The 13,302-nt window shown below is 37.9% G+C and overlaps 1 protein-coding gene across 9 annotated transcripts in view; it reads left to right on the forward strand.

The window, feature by feature from the left end:
- Positions 1-13,230, forward strand: part of USP34 (ubiquitin specific peptidase 34) — a 231,362-nt gene extending 218,132 nt beyond the window's left edge. For 5 of the 9 annotated variants that reach the window (XM_079941552.1, XM_079941558.1, XM_079941555.1 and 2 more), the window contains 5 exons: positions 7,938-8,017; positions 10,361-10,501; positions 10,605-10,748; positions 11,644-11,803; positions 11,985-13,229. In XM_079941552.1, coding sequence (XP_079797678.1) covers positions 7,938-8,017; positions 10,361-10,501; positions 10,605-10,748; positions 11,644-11,803; positions 11,985-12,592 — 1,133 coding nt within the window. In that variant the 3' untranslated portion in view covers positions 12,593-13,229. Of the gene's footprint in view, positions 1-1,371; positions 2,381-7,937; positions 8,018-10,360; positions 10,502-10,604; positions 10,749-11,643; positions 11,804-11,984 lie in introns of those variants that run through there. The other 4 variants (XM_079941554.1, XM_079941556.1, XM_079941557.1 and 1 more) reach the window with 4 other exon arrangements.
- Positions 13,231-13,302: the final 72 nt, after the last annotated feature.

The raw sequence follows: 13,302 nt of genomic DNA on the forward strand, positions 1-13,302 counted from the left end.
GAATAGTTCTTCCCAGAGTTTCAGCTGGCTTATAAAGGAGTGTGGAGTAGGGCTGATCACTTTTGTACATAGAAGCCCAAGTCCTCCTCCATCTGCCCAGCAGAATTTAAAAACAAAAACCAAAAACTGCTCTGCTTAGGGAGGCAGGCTTAGAGATGGACTTCCCCAGCCCTGATCTGAGGGTAAGATGAGATCAGTAGTGCCAGCTGGCAACACCGGGAGCAAGCCGAGTGGACTTGCCAGGGTGAAGCAGAGGTGCATATATGAGTAAATTAGGAGGTAAGTCTCATAAAATAGAGGGGTGAGTGAGAAGGGAAACTTGAAAAGGAAGATATGAGAAATAGAAAAAATAATCAGTGAATTATGAAGGGGGGGAAACCTTGAATTATTTTTATGTAATATTGTCTCTCTGAGGATGTGCCTGAGATCTCTTAGAGGACTGTTCCCTTTGGGTGACTTTTTCCAGCTGATAAGTCTTTAGAAGATAAGTAGCCCTCCAGGTGTCCCTTATCTCAGGACCTCCAGAGTTCTCAGGCTCTGTGTGCCCTGTGAATCTGATGTCTTTAGGGATGGCCCAGGATCCTCTCCAGTGTACTGTAGGTTTGTTTCAGGGCATGGGAAGTGAAATACTCATGGAACCACCACCCAGGTCAAGAAATAACAATATTACCGTATCCTAGAAGTTCCCCCTTGTGCTCCTTCTCAATCACAACCCCTTCCTTCCTGTGGAAAAGGTTTTGGTCCACTATAGATAGGGCGAAAGATGTGAAAATACCTTAGGTTTTGTTATCCAAGAAGAATGAAGTGGTAACAACTGTCAGGGATAATTCCTCTTCAGAAAAACCATCTTATTGGTAAGTGTTTAGAGTGTCTTCAGATTTGAAAGGGTGTTCCTTCCACCTGTTTTCATTAGCTAGTTTTATATATATGTGGCTGAAGATTGGGGGGTGGGCGGGTGAGGATATATTCGGATCGGCCATTTCATGATTATATAATTGGGTTGTGGCACTTGGTAAAAAGCTAAAACCTGGCAGTGGCAATGATCAAGTGTGGGGAAATATCCAGGAGATCTAGTAACACAGCCTTGCTCCCAGATAAGAAGGAAGACTTATAAACATGCTGACCTTAAGAAAAGTTCTTAGTAATCGTGTTAATATGATTTATACCAAAAGTTACGTGAGGAGCTATTTTATCTACTTAAACAGCTCTGACCAAATAATGAATGTTCTACCCTGTGTGGGACTGTCTTCCTCATCAACACAAATACCTAGTTTTGGGGAAATTAAACATGGGGAGGAGAAGGACACTTAGCCATCCATATTAGCTGAATCAACTTCCATAATATTTTATGCTCTCATCACTTATACTCAGGAAGCACAGTTGTCCTGGCTCGTGGTGTTTGGTTCTCTACATAAGCACTATTCTTTAGAACTTTCTACCAGGATGGAAATATTCTCCAGCTGCATCACCATCCACAGTGTGATAGCCACTGGCCACATGTGAGTGTTGAGAGCTTGAAATGTGATTAAGGAAGTGAATTTTTTATTTTAACCAAATTAATTTTAAATAGCCAGATGTGGCTGGTGGCTACTGTATTGCGTAGGACAGCTCTAGATATAAACCAAAACCTTAAAAAATTGAGCAGGAAAAAAATTTTTTCATGGTTATATCTTAGTTAATGTAGAAAATTGGACATTGTTTTAGATATGAAGTAAAACAGAGACCTAAAAGCAGTGCTTATGCTTCTTACAAATGGAAGAATTAGGTCCCAGTGTTTGAAAGTAACTCCCTCTTCTAGCTGAAATGACTGTTTACAAGGAGAGGCCACTAGGAAAGAGCTTGAGAAAGCAAAGCCCACATTAACGACTGTGATGGGAAGCAGAGAGTTGATAGGGAGTTTTAATTTGTATAGTTTCTTCAAGAAATTATATTTGGCAACAAGAGAGGGAAGGGTAAGCTTAAACTGGTTATGTCCTTAATCATTTGAGTCTTAAGGCTAGGTGGTCCAAGGGCCAGAATATCATGACTGTAGGTAGAAGTGTCTCAAGACCTGTATTGGATTGCAGGTCATTCCAGATTTGATGAAGTCTTTATGGTAATTCTTACATGGGTAACTGAGTAGATTTTAAGATTTGTTAGGGGGATAAAAAGGAATTACACAATAATTGTAGATTAGAATTACAGGGGATAGAGTTGCAGGTCCTAAATAGTAAACAAAGGGAGCGTTGAAGTGCTCTTGAAGTGAGGACAGTCAGGCATAGGGTTAGGGGAGACAGAGAAAAAGTGGGAAGAGAATTCAGGGAATGTGAACAAAGCTGCTGACTGCCATGTGAAATACTAGTGTGTCTGAGACTGCAGTATTTTGATATTTAAAAAGAGCCAATTTTTAGCCAGAAAAATTCTGCAAAAGAAGAATAGTGCCAGATTACTGGCACTATTGATTTCCAGAATACTTACTAAAGATAACAGTAAATTTTAAAAAAATCTTTTGGTATTTAATACATAGTTCACAATTCAAAGCAATATCAAAAAGGTGTATACATCACCGTTTCACTCACAGACATGCCCACCATCAATTTTATTCATTTTTTTGCATAAAAACAGCAAGTATTGGTTTATTTTCTCCCTTTCTTATGTAAATGTCCTCCATATTCTCGGAGGACCAACTGTGGATTGAAATTTCCACTACAGTCATTGTATTACCATTTTATATAAGGATATTCAGCATCAGGGGCTCCTGGAAACCAATCCCCCATGAATACCCAGGGAATGACTGTAAATCTAATGATTAAAACCACACGATGCAGATATGGAAGCACATAAGTAGAACAGTGGAAAAACAGCCCCAGAACAAACATAAGGATACACAAGGATTTGATAGAAAACAAAGGTGACATATCAGAGTAGTGGAAAATGGGTAATATTGAGACAACTGGCTAGCTGTCTGGGAAAGGAAAGGCAAGAGTAATATCTTCTTTGCTCCTTAGACCAAAATACATCCTAGGAGGATTAAATATTTAATTGTGAAAAATAAAATCCTAGAAGTATTAAAGAAAAAACATAGGATCATATGGATACCACCTTGAGATTTGATGGACTGTGTTAAGCAGGACACGAAACCCAGAAACAATAAAATAAATTGAAATTTTTGACTACATAAAAATTGGAAGTACTACATGTTGAAAATGTCATAAATTGAATTAAAATACAAACAGCTAATGGGGAAAATATTTGCATTCTTAACAGATAAATGGCTAGTAGTGCCAATGTACAGAGAGTTTTTAGGATTCAGCAAGATGGTAAAGAACATTAAAAAAAGCAAAGGACACGAAGAAGGCAGTATACACACAAGCGCACACACACACACAAAATAAATGTTTGGTAACCATATGAGAAGTTGCCAATCCTTACTAATAAAGAAAGCAAACAACAATTATTTCTCCTTTTTTCCCCCCCACCCCCAACTATGAGATGAAGTTTAGATGATATGCATACTTACACAGTTTGGGGAAAGAGGAGATCTTATAATGGGGTCAATTTGGAGAGGCAGTTTAGATTGTTCGTGCCCTTTGCCCCAGCAGTACCAGATCTAGGAATCCACCCTAAATCTACTCATAAAAGTGTACAATAACATACATAGGATGTTTATTTTCAATTGGTTTGTATTGGGTAAAACTGGAAATAACTGAAATGTCTATCATTTGTATTATATAGTCTTTAAAATAAAAAGATAGGAATTGACCTTGTTTCACATGAAAAAAGCAAATTGGAAAACATACAGAATATGACCACATTCTTATAAACAAGGGGGAAAAAATCAGTACATGTAAAAAAAAATGGAGGATTATAATCTTAACTGTATAAGGATAAAATTATGGAATGCTTTAATTTTCTAGGTTAAATATTTAGAAGATTTAAATTATTTGTAATGTTCATGCATTGGTTTTATATTTGAGGAAAAAAATTTTTTTCAAAACATAGAAAATTGGTACTGCAAACCCTAATCGTACCAAATTTTTTAGGTACCATAGTTCACGTGCAGATTAACAAGATGTCCAAGTAAAATTAAACTCAATAACAAATCCCTAGATTTCATCATTTAATTTTGATTTTTAGGGACAAAACAAGAATATCACCTTTACTGTTTGACATTAGTTTTTCTTTTGTTTTTTGGGTTTTTTTTTATTTTTTGACATTAGTTTTTGAAAATTTTCTTAATGCATTAGTAAGTGAAAGATTTTTTTTAAGATTTTTTGCAAGTAACATGATGTACCTAGAAAATCCATAATCTTCAAAATCTCTATAATTAAAAAATTAATATAGTTGATAGAAGTAAACAGATTAAAAATTCATATTATAAAAAGCACAGCTCTTGTTCATGTTTCAGCTTTTTGTGATATCAAGGTGGTACTGATTGGAGAAACAACTGGTTAGCTGTTTCCCTTAAAAGGCTTCTTAGGATGAATATGCTTCAAACAAGTGCCAATCATTCAGTACAGATAGGAAACCAGCTTTTACCCATCCACCAAGGGCAAATCCATTTATCCTAGGTTATACATGGTAATTACATTTAATAGACATACATATAATTTAGGGGTTGGTTACCAGTTTGTTAATTTACAAAGAATTGGCACAGGGATCTGTATGTTACGTGGTAGGGCCAGCAGATTTTTTTCCAGTAACCTACATGGGAAGCTGAATAAACAATAATAGGTTGCTCAGTGGGTATGAAGTCAGAAATAGGGGAATTAGAAGAATCAGATATGATATTCTAAGGCTGAATCTCTCACTTCCCATGGATAATGCTTGGATGGGATAAATACTCCTATAGAAAGCTGGACAAAGAATCATAACACAATTCAGATAGGAGAAACCCTAACTAGTAAATATACATACGAAATATTTCATCCTCACAGCAATCATCTGAATTACCATTTTACCTACAAAAACAGTTTTTAAAAGATTTTTCTTTTAAAAACACACTCAGCCGCTTCTACGGTATAAGGTGCTTCTGTTGAGGAAACAATATGTTTGGAACAGGTTTTCATTATTGCTTATTAGTTCCTCCATGGGTGGGAACGGGGTGGGGTAAGGACCCTATTGTTAAGGATGCCTGAAGTCACAGGATGAAGAAAGATAAGTGATATAGGAGCCAGGATGTTTTAGGCCTGCCCATCCTGTTTACCGAGGTAAGGTGTGGAATTGTGCCTGCAAATGCTGGTGATTGCATCTCCCTGTGCTTTGCACCCAGTAAGTGACACCCCAGAAGGTATTGGAGGAGTGTGTGTGGAATAGAATGGCATTGGCCTCTACCTTAAGTCAACAGAGCCAACATACTCCTTATCCTCAGTGCTTTGTGAAAATGCTGGAAAGAAACTGAAACTTCTACTCTGAAGGGATGGCCTTCCTTCTAAAGGAGGTGCTGCTCAATAGGGAAAAGGTAGGACTGTGAAAGAGGTGTCTTTAGCTCACCATGGGTGGCACAGTGTTTTCCGGAGTGTAGTGTACAAGATGGCCCAGGGAAAATAATTTTCATGTTAATAAGTGTGAATAGATCTTACTTACTACAAAAATAAATAACTCGTACACCAAATGCATGATTTTCCTGGATGTTATATTGCCGAAGACAAGGCTAATGTAGTATTAGCCTCTCTGAGTCAATCTAAAGAACAGTATCAAGTAAACAGTACAGGTGATGGACAGATATGAAAAGTCATGAAAATGATACATGAAATGACTAAAGTTTGGGGAAACACTGATTATTGAAAAGATTATGGGCTTTAGAATCAGATAAATCTGGGGTGGATACAACTGTATCATTCACTGGCTTTTGGGATGAAACAGCAGATTATGTGATCTCTCTGAGCCTAATTTCCTCATCCAGAAACGCGGGCTATATGAGGAAAACATAATGCCTTCCAAATTTGATGAGAAAATTAAATGTGATTATCTGACGTACCTAGCACAATAGATGTATGTTTATTTTGTTCTTCACTTGTAAAATATATTTGAATCAGAGTATTACCTGAAAACAGTCTGAGATCATAGAAGGCCTCCGTGTTTTTTTTGTTTGTTGTGGTAGTGCTAGCTTTTTAGTAGTTGTGGAAAATAGGAATAAAGACTGTTTTACTTTGAGGATAATGTCGGGGGTGGTGGTGGATAAAGTCTAGAGGATCTTAAATTGTAGTATGAAGCCTGCTTTCTTTCACATGAGAGGGTTTATGTCAGAGCAGCCCCTAGTTCAGGGGTTGGCAGACTATTTTTGCAGTGGGCCGTGGGCCATATTGCCAACCCCTGCTCTACTTTTATGGGTAATTATGCAGAGACATGGGAACATAGGAACTTTCTTCCCTGTAGCCAACAGTGTTGATGACATGCCCTTGTTTGCTTATGTGTATTGTGATCTTATGATGGGTAAATGCCTCCAATCCAAACCAGATTAGGGTATTACTTTCCTTGGGTCTTTACAAAGGAATTAATCTTGACAGGAAAATAAAGAAAAATAGGCTTTCCCGCAAAAGAGAGTCTAGGTATCCTTCGATGACAAAATTGGATGACTGATCTGATTTCCCTAAGATTTTCCCAAACCCATGGTCTAATATAGAGGCAAACGATAGCCTGCATGCTGCCTGTTTTTGTACAACCAATGAGCTACCTGCAAGTTAAGAAGAGTTTTTATAATTTTAAATGTTTTTTTTAAAAACTACATTCTATTTTGTGATATACATGAAAATTACATGAGATTCAGCTTTCAGTTTTCTTAAAGAATGTTTTATTGAAAGACAGCCACACCCATTCATTTGGTGTTGTCTGTGGAGTAATTGCAACAGACTTAAACAGCCAGCAAAGTCTAAAATACAGGTACCTGCCAATTTTGAAAAGTTTGCTTTATGCCACTGCACTTTTATGACATACCTACATTAGTACCTGTTTTTGCTAACCAAAAGAAATCCAAAGAGGATTTTCGCTTTAATGGAAAAAGGTAATTGCTTTTTCACTTTATGCTGTTTCAGCTTATGAAAGGTTTCATAATCGGGGGAAACCTGTAATTACTATTTGGCCATTTACCATAAAGGTCTGCCAACTTCAGGTGTTACTCCTAATTTTTTTCTTAACTGGAAGAGGATAACTTGTATTATATTTCTCCTCCATGATTATACTTTCCCTGGGGGGTGGGAGTGTTGGAGGATGGAAAATGTACTTACAACTGACTGTGGCATTACAACTTCTGTGCTTTGAGAGAGCTAGAAAGGCAGAGGGTAGGGGAACAAATTTCTTAAGGACATACTTGACATCTGTAATAGTCAAGAAGAGGAAAGGTTGAAACCTTAGACGTTCCAAATAGGATGCTGACATATAATAGCTAAGTATGATCCACCCGAAAGATCCTGGGGACAAGGCTAGAAGCTGTTAGAGCAGAATTTACTTAAATCTACTATAAAGGTAATTCGCTTTATCTTTGGAGAAATGAGATAAAAGAGGAAAGAATGATATGTTTTCTAATTCTTCACATCCTCTGTTTGAACGTGCACCCTGCCCCTCCACTGTAGTCTAGGTATTCCATGTAATATGATCTAAATATGCAGAGTGGTACCTTAATCCAAGAAAACTTTGGAGCCACTTGCAGTAACTTTTATTAGATTGTCCCAGATAAAGTTCTAATTCTCAAAAAGCAGAATTGGTTTAAGTTGTTTGCAGGTCCTTCTGGGAATGAGGTATGGGATATAAATAAAGTCAAAGTGTACTGCACTCTAAAATATTTCACTGGTTAAAACATTGAGATGAATTCTTCCCCTTTAAGTATTTTATGTATTTCTAAAACATAGAAAATATGCAGTTATGACTGGAAATAGCTATAATATTATACCTGCAGAGTTTAATATCTCAGTAGTGTAATTTATAATTATAACCTATTCTGATTTCTTTTCAAATATTAGGTGTCCTAGTTGCCTATGAAGGCTTGCCACTTCATCTTGCACTGTTCCCCAAACTTTGGACTGAGCTATGCCAGACTCAGGTAAAGAAAATGAGTTTTAGATGACCTGGTCTTTCATCTCATCCGACCACATGGTCGGTAATTTTAGGAACACTGGGTTGAAAACTGGCTGGAAATTGGGGATGTTTTCGAATCTTGGTAGGTAAAATACTATTAATGGAAATAACTGTTAAGCAACTGGCATCGAGTTGCCCTTTGAAGTTTTTTATGTCTGTAATATTTGTATCACAAAGGGTATTTCAGACAAGCTGTTTATAGTAAAGTTTCTCATTTAAAGGCCAATATAAACAGTTGTGGTAAAAGTCTGAAACAGGGAGATATTAGGGCAAGAAGGCATAAGCCACTTCTTGCGCTCCTTCACCTCCCCCATCTATTTCTTCTCCCCTCCACCATTCCAAAAGCTCTAGCAGAAACCATTTCACCTTTCTGTCCTTTACCTCTCGCTTACCTGTTACCTCAGAGCAGTTTTTTAAGTCTGATGCACTTATTTTCTTATCAGCAATCTCACTGAGAACAGAAAACACTGTAACCATCCTACCTTAAGTCCAAGAGGCAACACCTTAAAGTGGGCACCTAAATAATGCTTGTTAAATTGTGGAGGGAGAATGGTGGGGAGCGGGGAAGAAATCAGATTGATCCTAAGGTTTGGCTTATTCCTTGGATCAGGCATAAGGAATCCCCACTCTCTTCAGGCCCTGAAAAAAACTATTGGTCTCTTGCCTGCGTGCATCTGCCCATTCCCAGAAGATGAGTTGATTAATTCCTTTGGCAAACCTTTACCCACATTTAGCATCTGGAATACTTTTGAGTCTGGTCCAGTCTCCTGCCCAGGCAGTTGTGCTCTGGATATTCTCCTAATGGATGTGTGTCACATGATACTGTAGTTGCTTCTCTGCCTCCTTGTCCCAAACCATGAACTCCTCTGAGTCATCTCTATTCCTATAGAAATTTCATTTTGTTTTCTATACTAGGAATCTTTGATAGGCTAGTATACTTAAAATGGTTTAGTACTTAGTAAACATTCAGAAAACAACTTGCTGGTTGACTTTTGAGCTGAGTGGTTTATTCAGTAATTTGCAACAAATCTCGTGCTCCACCCCCACCCCCACCCCTTGGCCACTTGCTGCTCTCTTTTCATTCTTCTTGATTTAGGTAGTTGCTTTTTTTGGTTTCTGTACTATGCCACTGCCTATTGCTTCCCTATTGCTTTATCTGCTTCTGCACTGTACTACTACTCTCTTGACTTTTTTTCCCACAGAATTCATCACCCCCAAAACTTCCCTTAAAGTCAAACCATCTAAGGCTTCCAATGCCCCTACCAGCCCTATAGAAGCATCTGTGCTGTGCAAGAAATATAGGCAGCAGGCAGAGACTACAACCAGTAGAATAAGGCAGGTTTTCCTGACACCAAGGATCTGAAGACCTGGGTGCTGGTCCTACTTGACTCCTAATTTCTTGGGTGACCTTGAGCAGTTTACTTACCACAGTGCTTACTCTAATAAAATATATAAGTATATAGATGTACATATTATCTAAACTTTGTCCTATTTTTTTAAACAGTCCATTTTTCTTCCATATAAATGATTATTAAAACACATATATAAATAATCTAGGGAATATATTTACTCAAAGACATACTACTTGTGTTTAAGAGCCATGACCATTTGAAAACAGGAAAACCAAATTTTAGTACAATTTCCATATTTTGGGACCCACTAATTCTGTTTGAGATTATTAGGAAAAGAGGTGTGCTGTTTACCTTTGTGATATTTATGGGGCGGAAGGGTATTTACCAAATTACTATTGTTAATGAGATTATGTAAGTGAAAGTTTTAACTCATTTTAGGGAGTAAATCTAATTCTTAAAATTTGTCTTTTCTCTATGGGTCATTTGGTTATCTATTAATTTTCCTCGAAAACATCATCCTATTTGTTAGTCTTATTTGTCCAGTCCTTATTAACTCTTAATGCTAGATAATAAAGCTGCATTTCTTTTAAAAACGTATTTGTTCAGTTTTGCCATTCAGACTTTTTACAGGTCTCTTCTGTGTCACCCATTTAAGTCCAAGTTAGTAATATTTTAATTTATTGGGAGGACAGTTGCTGTGACTGAAAATTTAGTAGAATGAAGTAAAAGTGGCTTTTCTGGGAATTCCCTGGTGATCCGTTGTTAGGATTCTGTACTTGCTGAGGGCCCGGGTCGGGGAACTAAAGATCCCGCAAGCTGCAGCCAAAAAAAAAAAAAAAAATGTGGCTTTTCCGGTAGGATGTTAAATGACTTCGGACGTATATCACGAGCAGTATATTTAAGATTTGCAGTTATTTCAGTGCTCAACCAATCAGTGCTTCTTTTCCCCACTTCAGTCGGCTATGTCAAAAAACTGCATCAAGCTTTTGTGTGAAGATCCAGTTTTTGCAGAATATATAAAATGTATCCTAATGGATGAAAGAACTTTCCTGAACAACAACATTGTCTACACATTCATGACACACTTTCTTCTAAAGGTACGTCACAAGTTGGAAACTCAGCGTGTTACTTCCAGTTAGTTAGTGATTGTGCTTTCATTGTGTTGGTCTTTTGGAGATTTTTCTTAATCATCTTTTTCAGGTTCAAGGTCAGGTGTTTTCTGAAGCAAACTGTGCCAATTTGATCAGCACCCTTATTACAAACTTGATAAATCAGTATCAGAACCTGCAGTCTGATTTCACCAACAGAGTTGAAATTTCCAAAGCAAGTGCTGCTTTAAATGGGGTAAGAACTATGCAAGGGAAGTCATGTGCTTCAGAACTTTCCTTAAATCAACTCTAAATTTGGCCTTCGTATGATTTTACTGTATACATAACTTTATTATTCAAACTCTGGAAGTCACATATGATGAAAAAACTAACCAAATAAAAATGTGCTCACTCTGCCTTTGTTACCTTAGAAGACATGAGCTAATATCATTAAATGCTAAGGGCAGTGACCACTAAGGGGAGACATTCCCTTTATCTCTACTTTCTCACATTTTTTGAAATGTTACCTGTGACGTTTCTGTTAGTGCCTGCGACTCATACGTAACTGAAAGTCAGATTAGTAATCTGAATGTAAAGCCAGTTAAAACTAGGAAATCGGTTGCCTTCTATAGACTCCCACGAAAGCCATGTCATGGAATTATGAAACACCCTGGAAACGTGCGTGCACATGTCCAGCAGCAGCCTCCCAAGTAACAAAATGCTTAGATGCCAGAACGGATTACAGAGCTAAGTGAGGAAGACCTTATGACATCCACCAGAAACCAAGTAAAACTGACTCCTAGATTAATGAGGCCTAAATTTCTCATGGATCATTCAGGGTTTGCTTTTTAAATTCCTGTGTAATTCCCGCCCCCCCCCCCCCCCCCCCCCGCCTTTCCATTTTCAGAAAACACTATTTCGGTCTTCAGTCAGACTTAATTAGTGGTGTGGTGCATAAAATAATGGTATTAGTCACCTAGAACCAATGAAATATAAATAGTATCATAACACTGGCTTTCTAGTTTTAACATTCTTCTAACAATACCAGAGGAACCAGGATGGATTCCCGGAAAAGTAAACGTGCATTTAAACTGTTAACGGTTGTAATGCTGGCTTTGGAATTTGAAGTGTTCCTATCTGGATTTCTGTAGGACTTGCGGGCACTTGCTTTGCTCCTGTCGGTACACACTCCCAAACAATTAAACCCAGCTCTAATTCCTACTCTGCAAGAGCTTTTAAGCAAATGCAGGACTTGTCTGCAGCAGAGAAACTCACTCCAAGAGCAAGAAGCCAAAGAAAGAAAAACTAAAGGTTAGCTTTATGGGCTAATAAAATATTGACTTTAGGGTGGGAGAAGGGAAGAATATTGACTTTACAGTAGCTGTGTAAGCCTCCTGAATATAAATGCTAAAAACCAGAATTTCCACAACCACCCCCAGTATGATCTTAATGACTCCTTTCAGAGAATTTGTTTTGATGTTCCTTTTCACAGATGATGAAGGGGCAACTCCTGTTAAAAGAAGGCGCGTTAGCAGTGACGAGGAGCACACTGTAGACAGCTGCATCAGTGACGTGAAAACAGACACCAGGGAGATCCTGACCCCAACTAGCACTTCAGACAATGAGACAAGAGACTCCTCAATTATCGACCCAGGAACTGAGCAAGATCTTCCTTCCCCTGAAAATAGTTCTGTTAAAGAATACCGAATGGAAGTTCCATCTTCGTTTTCAGAAGACACGTCAAATATCAGGTCACAGCATGCAGAAGAACAGTCCACCAACGTTAGATTTGAAGACTGTAAAGAATTCAAAGACCTCCACTGTTCCAAGGATTCTAACCTTGCTGAGGAAGAGTCCGAGTTCCCTTCGACTTCTCTCTCTGCAGTTCTGTCTGACTTAGCTGACTTGAGAAGCTGTGACAGTCAAGCTTTGCCCTCCCAGGACCCTGAGGCTGCTTTATCACTCAGTTGTGGCCATTCCAGAGGACTCTTTAGTCACATGCAGCAGCACGACATTTTAGATACCCTGTGTAGGACCATTGAATCTACAATCCATGTGGTCACGAGGATATCTGGCAAAGGAAACCAAGCTGCTTCTTGACATTAGATGTAGCATGTCTACTTTTAAGGTCACCCCTCACCCCCAATGCTGTTTGTATAAGTTTTGCTTATTTCTGTTTTTGTGCTTCAGTTCGTCCAGTGCTCTCTGCTTGAATGGCAAGATAGATTTATAGGCTTAATTCTTGGTCAGGCAGAACTTCAGATGAAACAATTTGCATCTTCAGTATACTTTCTAAAGGGCAATCAGATAATGAATATGTTTTATGTAATTAAGAGTTCACTGTAGTGGCTTTCATTTAATATGGCTGTCTGGGAGGAACAGGGTTCCCTGGCCCTGTACAATGTAATTTAAACTTAACAGCATTTTTACTGTGTATAATATGGTGTCCTCTGTGCCAGTTTTGTACCTTATAAGAGAGGCAGATTGCCTCCAATCGCTGTGGTTCTTATTATCAAAATTAAGTTTACTTGTATACGGAACAACCACAAGAAATTTGATTCTGTAAAGAATCCTCTTTAGCTGTGGCCTGGCAGTATATAAATGGTGCTTTATTTAACAGAATACCTGTGGAGGAAATAAAGCACACTTGATGTAAAAATAATTGTTTTATTTTTATTGACATGACTGATTGCTATTCTGTGCACTTAATTAAACTGATTGTGATGACTTTTTATTTGTTTACATACCTTGCTTCAAGTCTTCTCAGATGAAAGTAATGAGAAAACTGAATGGGGGAACATACTTACTTA

The sequence above is a fragment of the Stenella coeruleoalba genome (genome assembly GCF_951394435.1).
Source record: "Stenella coeruleoalba genome assembly, chromosome: 13".
Taxonomy (NCBI): Eukaryota; Metazoa; Chordata; class Mammalia; order Artiodactyla; family Delphinidae; genus Stenella; species Stenella coeruleoalba.